The sequence below is a fragment of the Pithys albifrons genome, chromosome 3 (assembly GCF_047495875.1).
Source record: "Pithys albifrons albifrons isolate INPA30051 chromosome 3, PitAlb_v1, whole genome shotgun sequence".
NCBI lineage: Eukaryota > Metazoa > Chordata > Aves > Passeriformes > Thamnophilidae > Pithys > Pithys albifrons.
The window spans coordinates 7089141-7107660 of NC_092460.1; the positions used below are offsets into that span (position 1 = coordinate 7089141).

The 18520-nt window shown below is 43.2% G+C and overlaps 1 protein-coding gene across 19 annotated transcripts in view; it reads left to right on the top strand.

The window, feature by feature from the left end:
- The window catches only part of MAGI1 (membrane associated guanylate kinase, WW and PDZ domain containing 1), a 336793-nt gene that overhangs the window by 270412 nt on the left and 47861 nt on the right, over positions 1-18520 (top strand). For 13 of the 19 annotated variants that reach the window (XM_071550294.1, XM_071550297.1, XM_071550298.1 and 10 more), the window contains 5 exons: positions 3507-3564; positions 5781-5869; positions 6802-6894; positions 10526-10708; positions 11889-12509. In XM_071550294.1, the coding sequence (XP_071406395.1) occupies positions 3507-3564; positions 5781-5869; positions 6802-6894; positions 10526-10708; positions 11889-12509 (1044 nt within the window). The remainder of the gene's footprint in view (positions 1-3506; positions 3565-5780; positions 5870-6801; positions 6895-10525; positions 10709-11888; positions 12510-18520) is intronic. The other 6 variants (XM_071550302.1, XM_071550303.1, XM_071550305.1 and 3 more) reach the window with 1 other exon arrangement.

Consider the following 18520-nt stretch of genomic DNA (forward strand, 5'->3'; position numbering starts at 1 on the left):
AGACTTTTAACACTGCTCCAGGAATAATGTTAGAGGCCTAACTTCTTTTAGAGCAAGTATTTGAAAGAAATGACCATTTAAAGAAGAAACCAGTCTCTGTAGTGGTACATGAGTGTTATGTGCAGCTCATACACATAATTCACAGCAGACCAAGTAACATCAGAAGTAGGTGGATGCACACCAACAACCTGCAAAAGGTTCTCATGAAGGTCTTCACAAATGGTGACTAAAAATGAGAGGGAGGATTGAAAAAGCAAATATAGAGGCAGTAATTAATTAGAAATGACCCCTTCTTTCAGTGTGCTATCAGGATCTAGTGCAAGAGGAGGACTGAAAAAATAGAGGGAAACTCATTAATTGATAAGCCTGACCCCAGTTCTGCAGGCACTTACGTACACAAGTGTTTTGCTCAAACATCACGAGATGTTCCCTTTGTTTTAATGCAGATAAACTATTGAGCTCACAGCCTGTCAATACACTGTTGAACTGAGTGTTGAAATGTTGTAGTGTAAAGAAAGACATTTTCAAATTACTCAATTCGTTGCAGCAGCATTAGGAAGGGAAACTCATGGTTAGAATGAACTGGTTGGTGACAGATATTTAGCTCCTTAGCTCATCAACAGTTTCTGTTCTGGACATAAAGAAATTAAAAATTCAGGCATTTGCAAAGCTTCTTGTTTTTCAAGATGTATGCTGAATATGGATTAATAGGCCACCTCTTCTGAACAGAAGGTTGAACAAAAGAACACTGAAATTTACCTTTAGAGTAGAATTTAACATGTTCATGGGCAGACCCCCATCCTGGCCTTGCAGAGAGCAGCAAGAGCTGAGTGTGGTGAGGTCCTCTCCAGCTCCTTCATAGTGATGCAGGGATGCAACTGAAGTACCTGGTGATTGGAGAAATAATGTTTTAGGAATTCATCCAGCCCCTCTGTATGTAGAGCAGGATACTAGAGCATCTCAGTAGGAATCCATGTATTTACCCCAGGCTTTAAAACTGTGAAATTAGATACTTGTCCATTGAATTTACCTGCTCACAAATGCTCTGGGACTGCAAGGTGCTGCATACACATACCAAAATAAAAACCATATGGCTCACTGAGGCTCCTAATGACGCAAAATGTTTTTGAAAATCTCATATTTGTGAGAAAAATGTAATGCTCTGGGTCATCTTCAGTTTGGCAGAAGAGATAGAGAAGGGGGATGAATAATTTAAAGCATCTAAGAAGCTACTGTGCAACATGGATATGGAGAATATTGCTTTTTGCTGTAGAGAACTTCCAGAAGCTTGTAGAAGTCAGAAAGTGCATCTACGTAATCAACAAGAAATGTGTTAAAAGCTGAAGTTTTGTATGTTGTTACATCTGAAAACGGAGAGATGTGTTCTTTAAATGGAAAGCTGCAGAGACAGTAAACTGAAGAGATTTTGGCATAATGCCATTTTTGGGGTTAGGAAAATGCTGTTTTTCTGAGCCTCGTGAAAATGCTTTAAAAGAGAAAAAAATAGCAAAGTCTTTTGTGGCAGAAGAGAAGCAAAAAAAATTTTTGCCTAAACTTTTAAAATAAAAAGCACTTAATAGTCCAAAATAGACAAAATATATCTATCAGGAAAGCTGGTAAAAAACTCATTTGAAGGCATTTGTGCATTGATTCCCCCTCCCTCACTGAGTTTTTGTTTTTCTTCCACCCCAGCATGGTCCCTTTACCGTTCTACTTTCACCATAGTGCAACAAGCTAAATGGCTGCCACAACTTGTTATTTTCCCAATCACACGCTAGGTCTTTTAATTTACTTGTACTGAAAATCTGTAAGCCAGTCCCACCGTGTTTTCACGTTATAAGAGTCCTTTGCAAACCTGAGAGTTCCCTTTGTGAAAAGACTTTCAAGATTGGCCTCTAGCTTTCTGAATTTTTCTCACATACACTTGCAGGGTGTAAAGGAAGACCTGTTCCTGAAGCACTTGATCTGCTGATAAAGTTAAGGAGTTTTTTCATGCCCAAAAGTTAGCATTGGCTTGCATTTAATGGCTTATGTCTCAAGGAATCCAAAGATGTTAAACTCAATAAGGATAAAATAATGATAAGAATGGAAAACCTACCTTTTGTCTGCAAATAAGGGACATGTGGAGCAAAACGCATGAAAATCGATTTCATCTGATCTCCAGCCAATTCTGAACACAAACATAAACTTTGAGTAATTAGTCCATGTGTGTTTGTATAGATTCTGTTCCTCTCCAGTCTGGAGATATTTCTATCCTTATGGCAATATTATTCTAATTAATGGGCCATTGTTGATTGTATTGGCTCAGCAATTGATGCCATTAATGAAAATAAGTCTTTGCATTTGATAATAAACAAACATCGATTGCTATCAGTCTTGACTATTTCATGATAAATTATGAGGAATTACTTTGCATGGGGTATTTTATCTTGTGTTATCCAACAGTGTTGCTTTTTTAAAATTTTAAATGAATATGCAGAGTCTGTGGGACTACATGTGCACAGTCCGTGGTGTGGTGGAGCCTTTTTCTGAGTTGGTTCTCAGTTTTACACAAACACCCCACTTGTATTAATAGGATGATTATTTCATTACTCACAGCCAATGGGAACATTATGCTTAAATGAGTGGCACAAGGATCAGGCCCTTAAGTAATATATGCAGCTTTAATAACCCTCAGTTGGATAATGAAGGGATTTTATTACATTTACTAATAAAATGGAAAGTACTGTATACAGTCAAGAAAATCAGTAGGACCAAAAGTGGATATATTTCCAAATGTTAATTTCATTTTCAGAACTGTTTTTTGTTAATTATGCTAATTAAAAAAGGAAATATGTGTTATTATGGCAATATGTGTTCTTCCATTAAATGTTATGCAGTGAAATAGATCTATGTGTGCCAGCCCCACTTGGGGGCAGTTCTATATGCTGGGTGTTCATGTTAAATTCACCTTGTCCTGTTTGCAAGATGCATTTTCTGTTGTCCTCATGGCTGAGCAATGCAAATCCCAAAGAAAGGAGTAAGAAAAACCTGTTTTCAGCAGTGGTGAGCATAAGTGGCTCTGCCGTGGTATAGGAGATGAAAGTGGTCTCTGTGAGTGGACTACAATTGCTTGCCACAGTCTCACCCACCTTCATAGGCTGGTGTTAAAATGCCTCTGGCTTGTTGCCTGCTTTAATTTCCCCTGCAGTGCTCCAGCCAGAGCCACTGCCCACGGTGGTGAAACCAGGAGGGTGCTTGAGACATGCCCAGAAAGGATATTTATTGAGCGTTTGCTCATTTAATGCAAAAAGCAAATAAAAAATCCACTGAAATGAGCATCTTCCCAGTGGGGCCCAGGGAGCACAGGCTGGGATGTTGGTGCCATGCTGTGCCAGCCTTTCAAAGGAGGCTGTGATCATTCTGAAAAGTGTCTGAAGTGAAGTCTGAGCTACTGATGAGTTTTGCAGCTGCCTGTCAGAGAAAAACTGCACTGGAGGCTTCAGTAATGCTTTTTCTATTTCCAGAGTTGCCTGCTGGTTGGGAGAAAATTGAGGATCCCGTATATGGTGTCTACTATGTAGAGTAAGTGCTGGTCCCTGGTTCTGGTGTGGCTGCTGGGGGAAGGTTTTCCTCACAGCAGGCTCTGTGCTTTGCTGGGAGCATCTCATACCAAGGAGGAGGAGACCCTGGTACTTTAAAGGCTGGGGGATACTATAGGGGTGGAGAGAGGGCAGCCCTGCCTGGCCATTCCCCATCCATCCTGGAGTAGGAGTGGGCTCGAGGGAGCCAGGAGTGCCCTGGGAGGGGGTTGAGCTCAAGGAAGACAGGAGCAACCCAGATTTGGGGTTCAGGAGTCCCAACATCTCACAAAATACTTCTATCTAGAGAACATTAATAAGTGTGCAGTGATCAAAATATGAGTGTACAAAGCACACCACCAATTCAGTTGTGTCAGAAGACACTCAAAAGAAGGAATGCAAAGCTGCTGTGACCAAACAGCCACAGCACAGGTTCTTGCACCAGGCTGTGTTGTTGGGAATAGAATTACAGGTTTAATGGGACTCTCAGTGGAATCAGAACAGCTTCTCCTTTATCTGGATGTCCGATCACTCCTTTGGGAAACCAGAGGTCTGAGTTTTGTTTCATCACTGACCCCATAAAATGAATTTTTAATTATGTGTATACTGCTGTCTAGTAGGATGGCTTACGATAGTCCTCATAACAGATATGGAATACAGTTTCTTTCTGCTTTGGCTCATTTCTGACCCTACCATCTGTGCCTAGGGAAACCGGGTTAGCAAGCTGTGTAATTAAGGCTTGACATTTATTTACCAAAGACATCAAGAATATTTTTCAGCTATTAAATACCATGCCAAGAGGTCTTTACAGCATTTTTCCCTGTCACTTTATATATACATGACCATTAGTTTTGTGGCACTCCTTACTCATTGAATTAAATCTAAAAGTAACAGCAATAAGACATAATTTTATTTTATGTGCTGCCTCTAAGCTGGCAAGATGGTTGTAATTTTAGCATTTGTCTCTGTCCCTTCAATTCAGGCGCTCTGTTATTGCATAATAGTTTTTATTGAGAGACAATTGTCTCACGAAAAAGTTTCTATCATTTTTAAAGTAGTTATCAATTTTCTTAACTTCTGAAAATACCTTGAAATGAGAAATCTTTTACAGACCACATTAAATTGTTTTTATTTGACTAGTTAAATATTTTTCCAGTGATTTAATATTGATCTTTAGCAGAAAAAAGAATTCTATATGTAAGTCTCTGGAGTGCTTCTATCACAATTACCTGAAAAATTGGTTGGTTGTTCATATGGGGGTTTCTAGGTTTTTTTTATAAAGACACATGGGATAGGAGACAATATAATAGCAAGTTCTTAATAGTAAACTTTGCTTTGGGTACAAAGATGGGCTTTAAGGTGATACAGTTTTCTAAGGTCTACCCTGCTCCTCTGCTGCAGAAAATCAGTACTGAAAATGGCTCTTGCACAGCTGATGGACCATAAGCTGCAGAGAGTCCCAGACCTGTCTGCACCAATCTGACATCTATGGCTAGTGTTCATCACTTGGTTTCATAAGATGGTTGATCCTCTTGCAAAGTGCATGGCTTTTCTGCCATGGTGGGGCTGGGCTGCTTTTTTTCATTCTCCTGAGACTGGTAAGAAGCATTGGCTCTCAGCATCTCATACTGATCGAAAGCTGCCTAAGGAGTATGGCTGAAGCTTCACCAAATCCTGGTTTCCACTGGGAGTATTTGCTGATGGCTGGTTCCAGATAGATTTTAATTCATTTGGAGCCCAGCTCATAGCCTGCACCCCTGCAGATATTTTCCAGACACCCGGTGTGCATTGATCAGATCCCTGACAGATATTACCAGTTGTGGGGGTTTGTTTGGTTTGTTTTTAACTTTGGTGAGCCAGGGAATGATTGCACCTCTGGGAATCTGATTAAAGCAGGGATGATACAGGCCTGTCTTTTAAAATGCTATCAGACAGAATGCCTTTTCTGCTTTAATCTCATTTTTCACAGATAGATCACTACTTTAATGTGTTTGATGGAATTAGCCATTCCTACTCAAGACATCGTATCAATAGTGGAATCTGCTTGGTTTTCTAAATACTCTTTTGGGCATGACTAGGTGAGCCTTGCTCCACATTCACTACTGTTGGGTCTGTTTGGTGTTTTACTCCTTTCCTCAGAAAGAGGAGTTTCATGCCTGGCCCTCATTCCTGCTGTTTGCATAAAGGGTTTCCTAATTTACTGCTCTCTTTCATCTCCAGCCACATCAACCGGAAGACACAGTATGAAAACCCAGTTCTTGAAGCAAAGAGGAAGAAACAGCTTGAGCAACAGCAACAGCCTCCAGAAGGTTGGCACCCTTGAGGGCACTGTGGTTGGGGTGTTCATGAGGGAACATGCCCTCCCTTGCCTTGGCAGACACATGCCAAAGTGTTTGTCCTTCCTTCTGTGGCCTTGGTGTTTAAAGGCAAAGTGGTGTCCTTAGTAAGTCATGTTTGCCCTTCACATGAGATGCAGCAAAGGAGAAAATCTAGACTTAAACATAGAAGCTTTCGGCCTTGTTAGAGAGGAAAGGGGTTTTTTTTTTAGTTGTCCTTTATTTCTGGAAAGTTTATAGACTTCCCAAGACCAAATAAAACAGATGTTTTCCTGTTTAATCTGCTCCATCAAGGTGCTTAGTGTAGGTGGTGGTGTTCCAGTCTGCACTGAGACTCAGGCTATCAAAAGGGATGAGGAGTGGGCACTAGAGAAACCCCTCTGCATGAGAGATTCCTTAACCCAAGACCTTTGGATGCTGCCAGGCTTGAACATCTGAAGTAATTTCATTATTTTGAAACAATTTATTTTTAATTTTCCTTTACCCCTCCCCCTTTTTTTTCCTTACTTTTAATTTTTTTTTTTTCACATGCAGCCCAACTGCAGTGAGGGGCCTGTGGGATGTGGGTTTGTTCTTCTACTTATATGCTGTGACAGCCACAGGGAATAGATTTCATTTAAATGCCCAGTGTATGTAGATGCAAATCGAGTCCCAGGTTTGAACATTAGGTGGAATATCTCAGCAGATGGATCAGTTGACCTGGACACAGAGATCCTCCAGAAGTACTTTTTGGACATACCATGCATTTCATTCCCTCTGTCTGTGACTCTGTTTCCTTTTCCTCTCTTGCCATGCTTCTCACATCTCCTCTGCCTGACCCCCACACTTGCAGCATGTGCACATCAGCAGTTCCTGTCCGAGTGCTGCTGTGAAACGAGTAACATTTCCCTCTCTGCCCTCTCTAGAATGGACAGAGGAGTGTCCATCTGTCCCACCACCCGCTGCTCCAAACCATGTTTCAAACAACCAAGAGGCAGTTCGAGAAGCACCAGTGCAAGGTAACAACCTTGTTAAAGGAGTTGTAAAAGAGCAACAAGGTGTTTTTTTTCTGAGAATGAAATTCATTGGCCACCAGCAAAGGCAGTATTTCCATGACTATTGTCACACACCAGGGCATGTGCCTGCTTATCTGAATTCCCACATACTTTGAGACTAGTTTCAAGACTGTACTTGTTGCTGAATTCAAGAGGCATATGAGATCACATCCCTCATGTGAGCTTTCCTCTGTGTAGCGTTCCAAGGTTTTAAAAAGGCATGGTGAAAACAGGAGTTGCATTTACCAGCAACTGCAGTGCATACAAGTGCAAGTAGAAGACCCTTTCCTACAGAGCTGTATAGATACACAAGGATTAGGCTTTTACAGCTTCCAAACTCTACTGAGTTTAAAATGGAGCTCTTGTGATAAGAGGTAGTGCATAGAATTCTTCCTGTTCTCATAGGGCAACATTCCATCCCAAAAAAATCTCACCGTGTTGCCCTGTGGTTAAGACACAGACACATGGTCATGTTTTAGTCTGAGGGCTGAAGCTGATGCCACCCCATGTCTGCATTTGTATGTAGGCAGAGTTTCAATTAACTAGTCTGAGAACTCTGTACACTGAGCGGCATGTTCGGGAGCTGTGATGTGCAGGCATTGGCACTGTTCGGCAGCACCTTGGTTTTGGAGAACTTGGGTGTCAGTTGCATTTGTGACATTGGAGCTGCCAACTTCTGGTATTGCCATGGATGAGTCTGACTTGCAACTTTATAGATTTTCCTTTTTGTGTGCTTTGAATCCAAATGAAAATTTGGGGGAGTAGGAGATGAGGGGAACACTAGAAGAGGGAGATCCTGTGCCATTTGGAGAGTTTTGCAAGCTACCAGATCATATTGAATCTGACTTTCTGTAGTAAATGGGGGTGAAGAGGCACAAGAACCTTGGCCACATTTTACGGCCAAATTACGCCATGTTTCTGAAAAAATCTGAATTGAAGCTCTTCAGGGAAGCTGTGCATGAGGGGGGAATGATAGTAGGTTCGAATACTGTAGAGTTTGAAGTACTTTGAAGTTTTACTTGTGTACAAGTACTTCGGGCTATTACAGCCTTATTTCCTAGTGTCAGTGGTCTGTGTAGCCAATTGCTCACAGACCTCTTGCTTGTCTTAAGTAACTAACAAGATAGGATATGAATCATTCCTGAATTTGTGGCATGAGCTGAAGCATTGACAGACAGGTTGTCAGCAAAGGCAGGGAGTTCCACTTATATCTCTTGCAGTAATAAAATGATCTCTGGTTACAAATGGTTCTAAGTAGGCTTCTCTTTGACTACATCTAAATTGCATGGCAAATGAATGGCATTGTCCATGTCTGCAGAAGCTTAGAGAAGGTGAGAGAGGGGGAATCTGGCTAGAACACATATCCCTGACAGAGTTGGGAGCAGCTGGGAGCTGAGAAATACTTCCATGCTCAGTAGGTCAGCTGCGGTCTCCAAAGGTGAGCCTGGTGGGAGTGCAGCTCTCCCAGGTAACCTTTCCTGCCAAGAGGAGTCAGTGTTCTCTTCACAGGTAGCAGCAGATCAGCCCTTCCAGAACAGACATGAGGAATTTAACAGTATCCAGAGCCCCCAGCACAATCCTAAGGGGTACTGGAGTGCGCTAGAGTAATCCAGTCTGTCAGCAATGAAAAATATGGGTGGTCTGTGAATGGTACCCTGACCACCAGGCACCTGCATTTAGGCATGTCATCAGAGTGCCCCAAAAATGCTGATCTTCCTCAGGAAGACATCTGTGAATCCCACCTCTGCCTTTTCCGTTGTCAGGCTGATGCAAGGGCTGTGCAAACATCCACACACAGTGATGGAAAGGCCCCATCACAGAGGGAAAGAAGTTAATAACCTCACTCAGTTCTCTTCCCACTCCCGACTACCAGCCACAGAAATGTGCAGCAGCATTACAGGAGCATTAACCTGTCTCAGCACCACTCTGACATGTCCTGGTACCCACTGACTCCTTCTCTCTTCCATTTCTTACTCTTCCTTTCTGAGTGCTGCTCCCTCTTCTCTCACTCCCCATTTGCAGCAGCTCTTTCCAGCTTCCATGTCCTCCAGGCCTATGACTAGAGATTTCCATCTTTCCCCCTGCTGGCACTGCTAGCAGGGACATGAGCACAAGGACCCCTCCCTGTGCCCCTAGCAACACTCTCTCAGCCTGGGCTTTGTTGATAACACTCATTTAAAATTTGATTCCCCCCCCAAATCCTGTAGGTGGGACGTAGCCTGTGGTGCTGCTGTCCTGTACTGCAGGGCAAGCTCAGCCTGTATCACCAGGAAGCTGTGCTTGTTCTGGTTGTCTTTTGAACCAGAAAAGAGCCCAGGACCAAGCCCTGATGCAGGCTGTTCTCAGCTGTGTTTGTTACCTGAGATGCTGGGTTGCACTTCGATAGTCAGAGCTTTTTTACAGGTTGAGGTGAGAGCAGAGCATCTGCCCACGATCTGCAGGATTACTGTGTTCCTCTGTTACTCTTCAAAGACAGAAGACTACAAGTCCTCACTCTGCCCCCTCATGAATAATCTTCAAATATACATTTTTTTCCCCCAGTCAAAGGCTTATGAGTCTCAAATCCCCTCGCTCTCCCTCGAGGTCTCCTCTCTGAACAGAGGCCCACGGCAATGTTGCCGAGGTGTTTGAAAATGCGCCAGCTCTCCTGGCTGTGATACCCACTGCTGATCCCAGAGCTGTCACCAGAGGGCTTAGTGGCACAGTCTAAGCATTAAAAACAATTAAAAGTGCAAAGGTGTTTAGTGTTGGCACTGTGAAGTACAGCAGCCGTGATCCCTTTTCTGAGCCTGTGCAACATGCTTTGCAGGGGTGCACTTTTGTCTGTGGAGCACCTGTTTTCCTCTTAACTGTGCTCCCTGAGAGCATTACTAGTCCTCCAGCACAGCTGCTCCAGTCCTGGACCACTCTTTGATACTTCACACCGGCAGTGTTTCATCCACAAGAGGCAAGGAGCAGAAAGGAAAAAGAAAAGACTTCAAACACTGTCTGAAGAACAACAGCAGCGTCCTCCCTTTTTTCACCAGAGGAGGTCACAGGGTGGTAGCAATGGTGGGGCTGGGGGTTATGCTAAAGCATATCTTTGTCTTGCCAGAGCTCAGAAGTTGCTTTTTGCTCAGTGGGTTGGGAGAAGGTCAAGTAGTGGAAAAGCATAATGATGCTCCTTTCGGCAGAAACTCTCACTGCAGACTCCTTCTGTAGGAGGCATTTGTGCTGCCCCCGCCCCATCTTTCCCAGGATGGATATAACCACCTCAGGACAGAGATAAGACACATATCTAACCCAGCATTCCCAGCTGTAATGTATTCCATTCTTTAAAGCAGCATGTTTTCCCTTTGTAGCCTTGGGGCTTTGGTGTGCACGACCACAGCTAACAAAGTGCCAGGTACTGGGGTTCTTGTTCACACCTTTTACTGCAAGACTGGATCCAAGAAGTGCCATGAGATGAGAGGATGCAGGAGTGAAGTGCAGTCCTGTCCCTGCACACTGCTGTGTTTGTCTGTGTACTTGTTAGAATGGGGAGGGGCAGAGGAAGAAGAGATCAAACACTCTTGCCTGCCTGTTTATAGATTTTTTTCCCAAACTTCCTACACAGGAAAACCTTTTTTTACACGAAACCCTTCTGAGTTGAAAGGGAAGTTCATCCACACCAAGCTAAGAAAAAGCAGCAGGGGTTTTGGCTTCACTGTCGTTGGAGGGGATGAGCCAGATGAATTTCTCCAGATCAAGAGTTTGGTGCTTGACGGCCCTGCAGCACTGGATGGAAAAATGGAAACAGGTACCAGTGCTTTTTTATATCAAAATTGTCATCACCACTTTGGTTTGTGTTTGTGCAGCTGGTTTTATGTGCCTTTCATAAAGGACTGTAACCTTCTTCCCTTTCTTGGAGAAGGCATTCAACTTTGCCATCAAAGTGAGATGGTTTGAGAGGGATATGTTAAAAACCTTGTAGCAAGTCACTTAAGGTGTTGGAATTTCACCTTAGGTGTCAAAATATCCAGCTGGGGCTCTGCCAGCTCCTGCTCTCCCAATGCTGCCCTGAGGAGAGAAGCCAGCAGTTGTGGGATCCCACGTCAGGCTGTGGGTTACTGCTCCCCACTGTGGCAATGGATGATGGATTTTTGTAGGGCTCCACCACTCTGTGTTTTTGTCTCTGCCGTGCTGCTTTCCCCTTTCAAAACTACTCCCAAGGAGTGGGCAGAGTAGTGGGCTAATTTGCATTTCCCTGTGTGGATGCACCAAGGGCCAAGTTATTTTATGAGAGATCAGGCCCAGCGTGGTGGCTTAGAGTTGAAATATGAAATATGGTTTAGTGATGAACACAGTGGTGCTGGGTTAATGGTTTGACTTGATCTTCGAGGTCTTTTTCAACCTTGATGCTAAGAAATCTTTTCAGAATTCATCTGAGGTCGCAACTCCTCACTTGCAGGTCGAGCATCACAGCATTAAACATCCCTGTTTCGTAGCCCCAGTGTTAGTAAAAATGACTCATAGCTTAATCGATAGCTAGATTTCAGGCTGAAGAGAGAGACATGACATGTGGCACTGTATTTGAGCAGTTGGTATTTGAGAGCCTTATGTTACAGCTCTCATGTGCTCTCAGTTTTGTTTCTGTCATATGTCAGTGTAGCACAGTGCGAAACAGTGGGAGCCGGACTTCAAAATAGCTGTTAAACGGGCCATATACCATCATTCGGATTCATTAATTTTTTACATGAACCAATTCCATTTTCACTTTCAAAACTATTTGTGTAGATAAAGGCTTCATGCAGTGAATCCATTGTGTACAGAGTTCTCACTGGCCCAAGTGTCACCGCTGCTTTTCCTTGTACTGAAATGCCACTGTTGCCTGTGAGTGGTACCTGTGGATGCTGCAGATCTGCTTTCAGGCTCTGGTGCTCACGTTCCCAAGGTGAACAAAATATATGTGTTTGTGTATCTGTCTGTGTCCTCTGCAGGGGACGTCATAGTCAGCGTGAACGACACCTGTGTGCTGGGGCACACTCACGCCCAGGTTGTGAAAATCTTCCAGTCCATCCCCATCGGTGCCAGTGTGGACCTCGAACTGTGCCGAGGGTACCCCCTGCCCTTCGACCCCGACGACCCCAACACAAGCCTGGTCACGTCTGTGGCAATTTTGGACAAAGAACCAATCATTGTGAATGGGCAGGAAAATTATGACTCCCCAGCGAGCCACAGTAGTAAAACAGGGAAAGTAAATGGCACAAAGGAGGCAAGACCCAGCAGCCCAGCTGAGGTCTCCTCCAACGGACCCCATGGGTACCCCAATGACACGGTCTCTTTGGCATCTTCCATAGCAACACAACCTGAACTCATAACTGTGCATATAGTGAAAGGGCCGATGGGCTTTGGGTTTACTATAGCAGACAGTCCCGGTGGGGGCGGCCAAAGAGTGAAACAAATTGTGGACAGCCCGAGGTGCCGTGGCTTGAAGGAGGGCGACCTCATAGTTGAAGTCAACAAGAAGAATGTGCAGAGCCTCACTCACAACCAGGTGGTGGATATGCTGATTGAATGTCCTAAGGGAAGTGAAGTCACGTTGCTGGTGCAGCGAGGAGGTAAGTCTTCAAAACTGCTCTAAAACATTTCTTCTTGAAATTTAAAAAGAAAATAAAAATGCATGTCATGAAAGATCTGCTCTCCTAAGCCTCTCTGGGGAAATGGGTTTTGTCCTGAGGTGTAGGAATTGCCCTAAGTTGGCAGTTGTCAGGTCACATAGATGTTTAAAATTATTTATTGTGTGATGCTGCACTGGCAGGGAAGTGCAGGTTCCCATGGGCACAGGCACTGCACTTGTCCTCTGGTAGTGGGGCTGAAGGGTGCTGTGGTTACACATGTGGCTACACCTTTACTTACATAACAAACCCTGGTCTCATACTCATAAAACTTGAGTATTTTAAATACAATGTGGACATTCCTTGAGCTCTTCTGGGAGATGAAAAATTCCGGTGATATGTTCTGTAATTTGCAGTGCATTCAAATCAGATACTTGATCACCCTTCACTCGGTAAGGGTTACACCTGGGATACAGTTGGGAGTGTAGGAGAGAATTTAAACTTCTCTAAATTGTAAGCAATTGCAGTGTTACTTCTGGACATACTTGTTTGCTGTGCATCTGGGAGCTGAGCTCATTTTTGGTTGCATTGCTGAGGCCACCAGCAGGTACAAAACCCATCCCACCGTCAGTATGTTTGCAGACCACATGGAGAATGGATGGCAGGTGATCTGTCAGTGATCAGTCCATCCACAGAAACTCTTCCCTTGCACATAGTAAGTGTAAAGTAACCTGAGCTAGCACCCCCACCTCTCATAGCACATTTCTATCCTGTGGATTAAGATTGCTGGAATAGGGTCAAACTCACAGGGAAAGTCCAAGTCAGTGTTGAGTGCAAAGTCAATAGCACAGGTCTCAACTCTCCCTCCCTCTGCTATGGCATTGGCAGTGGGAGTCTCAGTTGCAGTGGTTTCTATGGAAGACACAGACATCGCCTCACAGGGATGAGCAAAGTTAAGCTGACAGACAGGTGCTGGACACAGCCCCCAGCCAGTCCTGGGAGGAGTTTGTGCTATAAAAGTACTTTCTAAAATGTTCTGATTGTAGTAAGTTAGCAACAAAAGCCAGCCCATTTTAACAGGGGACAAGTTGCTTCTTGAATTTAAAACTCTGGTTTGTTGTTTTCAAATACCTATTTCAAGGCATTGAAGGCATTGATTCTGCAATTAATAGCAGCTCTGGAGATTGCAGTGCCCTTCCTATGCTCCTTTTCCAAGTGCTTAGTGTGTTTTTTATATTTTGATAGTAAATTAAAAAGTAGAGAACAGAATATATTAAAAATTCTTCAATTCTCAAAGTGTGCATTCCTTAAAGACTTTCAGTACTGGAGTGATTTAAAAAATGCACTGCATTCTCATGATTAATATCTGTATTATGGAGAAAATATGGTTGGAAGAAAAATAGCAGCTATTATTAATCCTCCTGGAGAGTGCATATATATCTGGTAACACCATACATTAATTATTTGAATTGTGCCTGACATTTAATAATTCTCCTTATGCCTTGAAGGCATAATGAAAAGATTTGATGAGGAAATAAAAGCATAGTATTAATAAAATAGTAAATAGTTCCCTGGCAATCTTGTTAAATCTCTCCTTTTTTTAATTTAATCAAGATATTAACGACATGTTGAGCATTTGCTATCACCTTCCTAGACAGGTACCATTTCAGTCTCCTTGAACTACCTCCCTCCCTCCTTCAGGGTCCTGACATTTCCATCTCAGCACAGAGCAGTTGCAGTTTCAAATTTCACGCTTTCGTGGTACAGGACTCAGAATTTGATGGTCCTGAATCCACAGTTAATCAGTGAAACAGGTTTTTCTTCACACCCAGAGGAAACCTGGACCAAAAGGCACTCAACCTATGTCAGAGAAGCCAAGCAGAGTATGGGCAGTTAGTAGCCTCAAAACCAAAACCAGGTTTGTTTAAAGCTTGTAAGATGATGCTGGTGGCTGAGAGGCTGCACATGCCCCAGCCATGTGCACTGGCAGCCCAGAAACCACCTGTGTCCTGGGCTGCTCCAAAGCACTGTGGGCAGCAGGGGAGGGAGAGGATTCTGCTCCCTTATGAGCCCCCACCTGCAGTGCTGCATCCAGCTCTGGGGGCCCCAGCACTGGAACAACAGGGAACAAGTCCAGAGGAAGCCACAAAGATGATTAGAGGGATGGAGCACCTCTCCTATTAGTAAGGACTTAGACTTGGGATTGTTCAACATGGAGAAGAGAAGGATTCAGGGAGACCTTATAGCACCTTCTAGTGCCTGAAGGGGCTACAAAGTGTCTGGAGAGGGACTTTTTACAAGGGCATGTGGTGATAGAGCAAGAGTAGGTTTAGATGAGGTACTAGGAAGAAATTCTTGACTGTGATGGTGGTGAGGCCCTGGCACAGGTTGCCCAGAGAACCTGGGGCTGCCCCATCCCTGGAAGCGTTCAAGGCCAGATTGGATGCAGCTTTGAGCAACCTGGTCTGGTTAAAGGTGTCCCTGCCCACAGAAGGGGCATAGGAACTAGATGATCTTTAAGTTCCCTTCCAACCCAAACTATTCTGTGATTCTATTTAAAAAATAAAAAAAAAGATAGAACTGGCTAAAATCACCCAGCAGTCAGTGCTGCTGCACTTGGGTCCTTTCTTCTGTAACTTTACCCCGTGTTACCCCTGCTAAGTCTTTTATCAGCAGTACCATCCCCAGACAAGATGCCGCTATTTATTTTGGTCCCGTTGCAGAAATGTACTTTGCTCGGGTGTCTGATGAGCTCTTTCAGGGCTCTCGAAGCAGTTCTTTAGCTTCCCTGTCACTTCTCCTTTCCTCCTCCTCCCTCTGGTGTCCAGTGAGGAAAGTGCTCAACTGCTGTCAGCATCCTTGCTGCAGCCCAGCATTTGCATTCAGTCTCACTGTGCAGGAAGCATCCCTGCAACACTAAGGCTGGTGTTTAGAGCTGTCGAAATGATTTTCAGAAGTGATTACTAATCAGGCAGAAATATATCAGAAAGAGATGTGTAATACACAGCAAAAGCTCTGCCTGCTCCCAGCTGCTGGTGCACTCCCAGCAAGGAGGTGTCATTGTTAAAATGCAAACCCAGAGCTGCTGAGAGCAGCATGTGAAATATTTACTGTGAAGTATGTTCAGCTGAAGCTCTGGCTTGTGGGAGTGGGCAAATCCTGACACTGCCTCTGAGTCAGGAACAGAAGGATGATTTCAGGAGGGATGAAGCTGAAATGGCCCCTCTGTGTACTCAGCTGCTAATGTGTCTTCCGCAATCATTTGCAGGATTGGGGCAGAGGGATAAATACTTTAATACAAAGCCAGGTCATTGAGATTTTGCTTTTCAGAGGCACCATAGAAAACTCACGCTGTGTAGGTTCTGATTTAATTTTGTGTTTTCCCATTGCTACTCTCTTCTTAAGGGTTGATTTTATTGCTGCTGTTTTCCTGTTTCACCACTACATAGTGCAGGACAGAACTCGCTAAGCATATCTTGAAGGATTCAGAAAGGGTAAACATTGAGCAGAGTCAGGGTGCAGAGAGTTAAATGGGCTGGATGCAAGAGCAGGTCAGCAAAGCTGCTTTTGCTTAGCAAAATAAAGGAACAGAGGAGACAAAATAATTATTGTCTCTATTAGGAAGGAGAGATAGAATATACTTAAACACAAGAGTTGGCTGAAGAACAACTGTGTGTTGTTTGGCCGTGAGTAATTTCAACTAGAAATGAGAAGACAGTGCCAAGCCATGAGAGGCTGTTAAGTCAAACTGGAGGAGGCACAAAGGCTTTGCTGCCTGAAGGTGAAGCTCAGCACATTTGAAGGGGATAGGACATGGTGTCTGCAACAGCAGAGGAGATGTTTGATAACCCAGCAGGACCCTTCAAGGACTGTGTTCCTCAAAGTAAACCAGCAGTACTGGCTACAAAATGCAGAATTAAGCAAATGTTTTTGTCCCTGCACTGGAAAATGTGATTACACATTTTGGTTATGTTAAAGAATTTTTGTTAATAAGGCCACAAAAGGCACAAATTTATTTTGAAAGTTTCTAGCTGAAAAGGTATTTTTATCCTTGTAATTACCAAGTACATAAAGTACTTCTCACAAAAAAAAAAAAAAAAGGAAAGTAATATTATTTGCCACTTGAAATCCATTTGTCATTGAATCCTTGTCTCTGCACAGTAATCAACTGAAATAAGCAACTCTCAAATACCTCATTCTGCATGGATTCTATTCATAAAAAAGCAAAATTTTGTCAAAATAATTTCCCTGCTTCCCAAGGGACTTTTATTCTGTAATTTGTGTCCATATTAAGATAGGTGGGGGCTGCTTCAGAACAAGTTATTCAGCAAAACTACTGTGCTGTATTTTTTGGAGTTGCTAATATCTAACATTTGTTCCAGGGAAAACATTTGTGTATCTTATTGATGTATTTTGTCAATTACCTCTGACTAAAGAGGATTTTTTCCCCTCTTAAGTCGGTCTTCAGGTTAACCAAAAATACATGTTTGGTTTGTGTTCAGTTACAAGAATTACACTGAGTAGTGTTGGGACAGTTTCCCTTCAAGGCTTTCACAGTTAGTGCTCACTTGCATCTTTATTCACCAGGACATCAAAAATAGCATAAACCTTGAGCCTGATCTATGTAATCCCCTGGAAAATGTGTTCCAACTTAGCTCCAGATCAAAGTAAAGGCATGCAGGTGAAATGTCACTCAGATGCCGTGTGCAAATCAGTGGCATTTCTAATTGCCTTCCCTAGTACCAAATTCACATTAAACTGGGGAATGGAAACACATCTTGTGAAAAAACCCACAACCATATATACTCTGAGAGTTTCACAGCTAAATATGTTTTATGGGAATAAGAATCAATGCAATATCAAATGCTCAGCAGTGGGCACTTGAGTAAAATGTAAAAGTCCATAGCTAATTCCCTGTTTATGGTTCACTGGAATGGAAGGTGTTTGTGAGGAGCAATGAGGTGGGGAGGGATCTATGCCGATAGTCCTGCTCAGCTGGTCCTTTACTCAGTGGGCTCAAGAAGGTCCTTGTGACACATATAACTGCAACAAAAATTTGCAGCAATGGAACAAAATTACAGAGCTCTAAAGCAATAAACCTACCAAGTCTCCTGAGCTACACGGCCTTCCCTTACTGTTCCAGTGATGCTTTTGGCATGTGAGAGTAATTAACCTTTGCACTTCCCATGGAGAAGAATTAACTTCTCCTTTTTATGCTGAAAGTGCATGCTTGAGTCTACTGCCCTGAACTTGAAGGCTCTTTGTGGAGCCTAAAATGAAAGGACACCTTTTTTCTCTCTGTTTATCTTGCCTTTGAAACATTACATGTAATAGAAAAACACATGCCCTTTCCTTTACACTGTTTGCTGCAGCTCGGGCTCCCCCCAGCCAGGATAGAGAGAGTTACAGGATCCCTCAGACACAGTGGGAAAACTTTACAAACAATATATCATAACAACGTATAATTGCACATTATAATAGTGTAATTGAAATCAAATTGCTCTTTGAGCTCTAAAATGTCAAAATACAATGGTCAGGCATAGATGAGCAGTGGCACTGAGCATTGGATACCTGAGCTGAGTGTCTGCTATTGCTGCAGGTTTCAGAGGATGTCCCATCACTACTTCATTGTTTCTGCCCCACTACAAACAGGTGTCAGCCTGAATTGTGTAAGCAAATATATTGCCTTTATACTTGTTCATCAAGAACCTCTCTCCTCATGGAAAATTTCCTCTTCCTGTCCTTAGCAGAAGTGTTGGAACTGGATCATTGAGTGGTAAGAGACAAAAAAAAAAGTGTTGGAATTACAGCTCCTTTTCAGTTGCTATCCCTAATGATGTAAAACTATGGTAATTAGAGCTGCAATCAACTATTCAGTGCAGACTTGAACTCTTTTGAACAAGCCACTCACTTCTGTTTGCCCTTTAGGCTTGCAGCGAAGAGTAAGTTGAAAGTCATGCCACTTAAGCATCGAGCTGCCAGAAAGTTTCAAACTGTCTTAGCAGCTGCTGAAT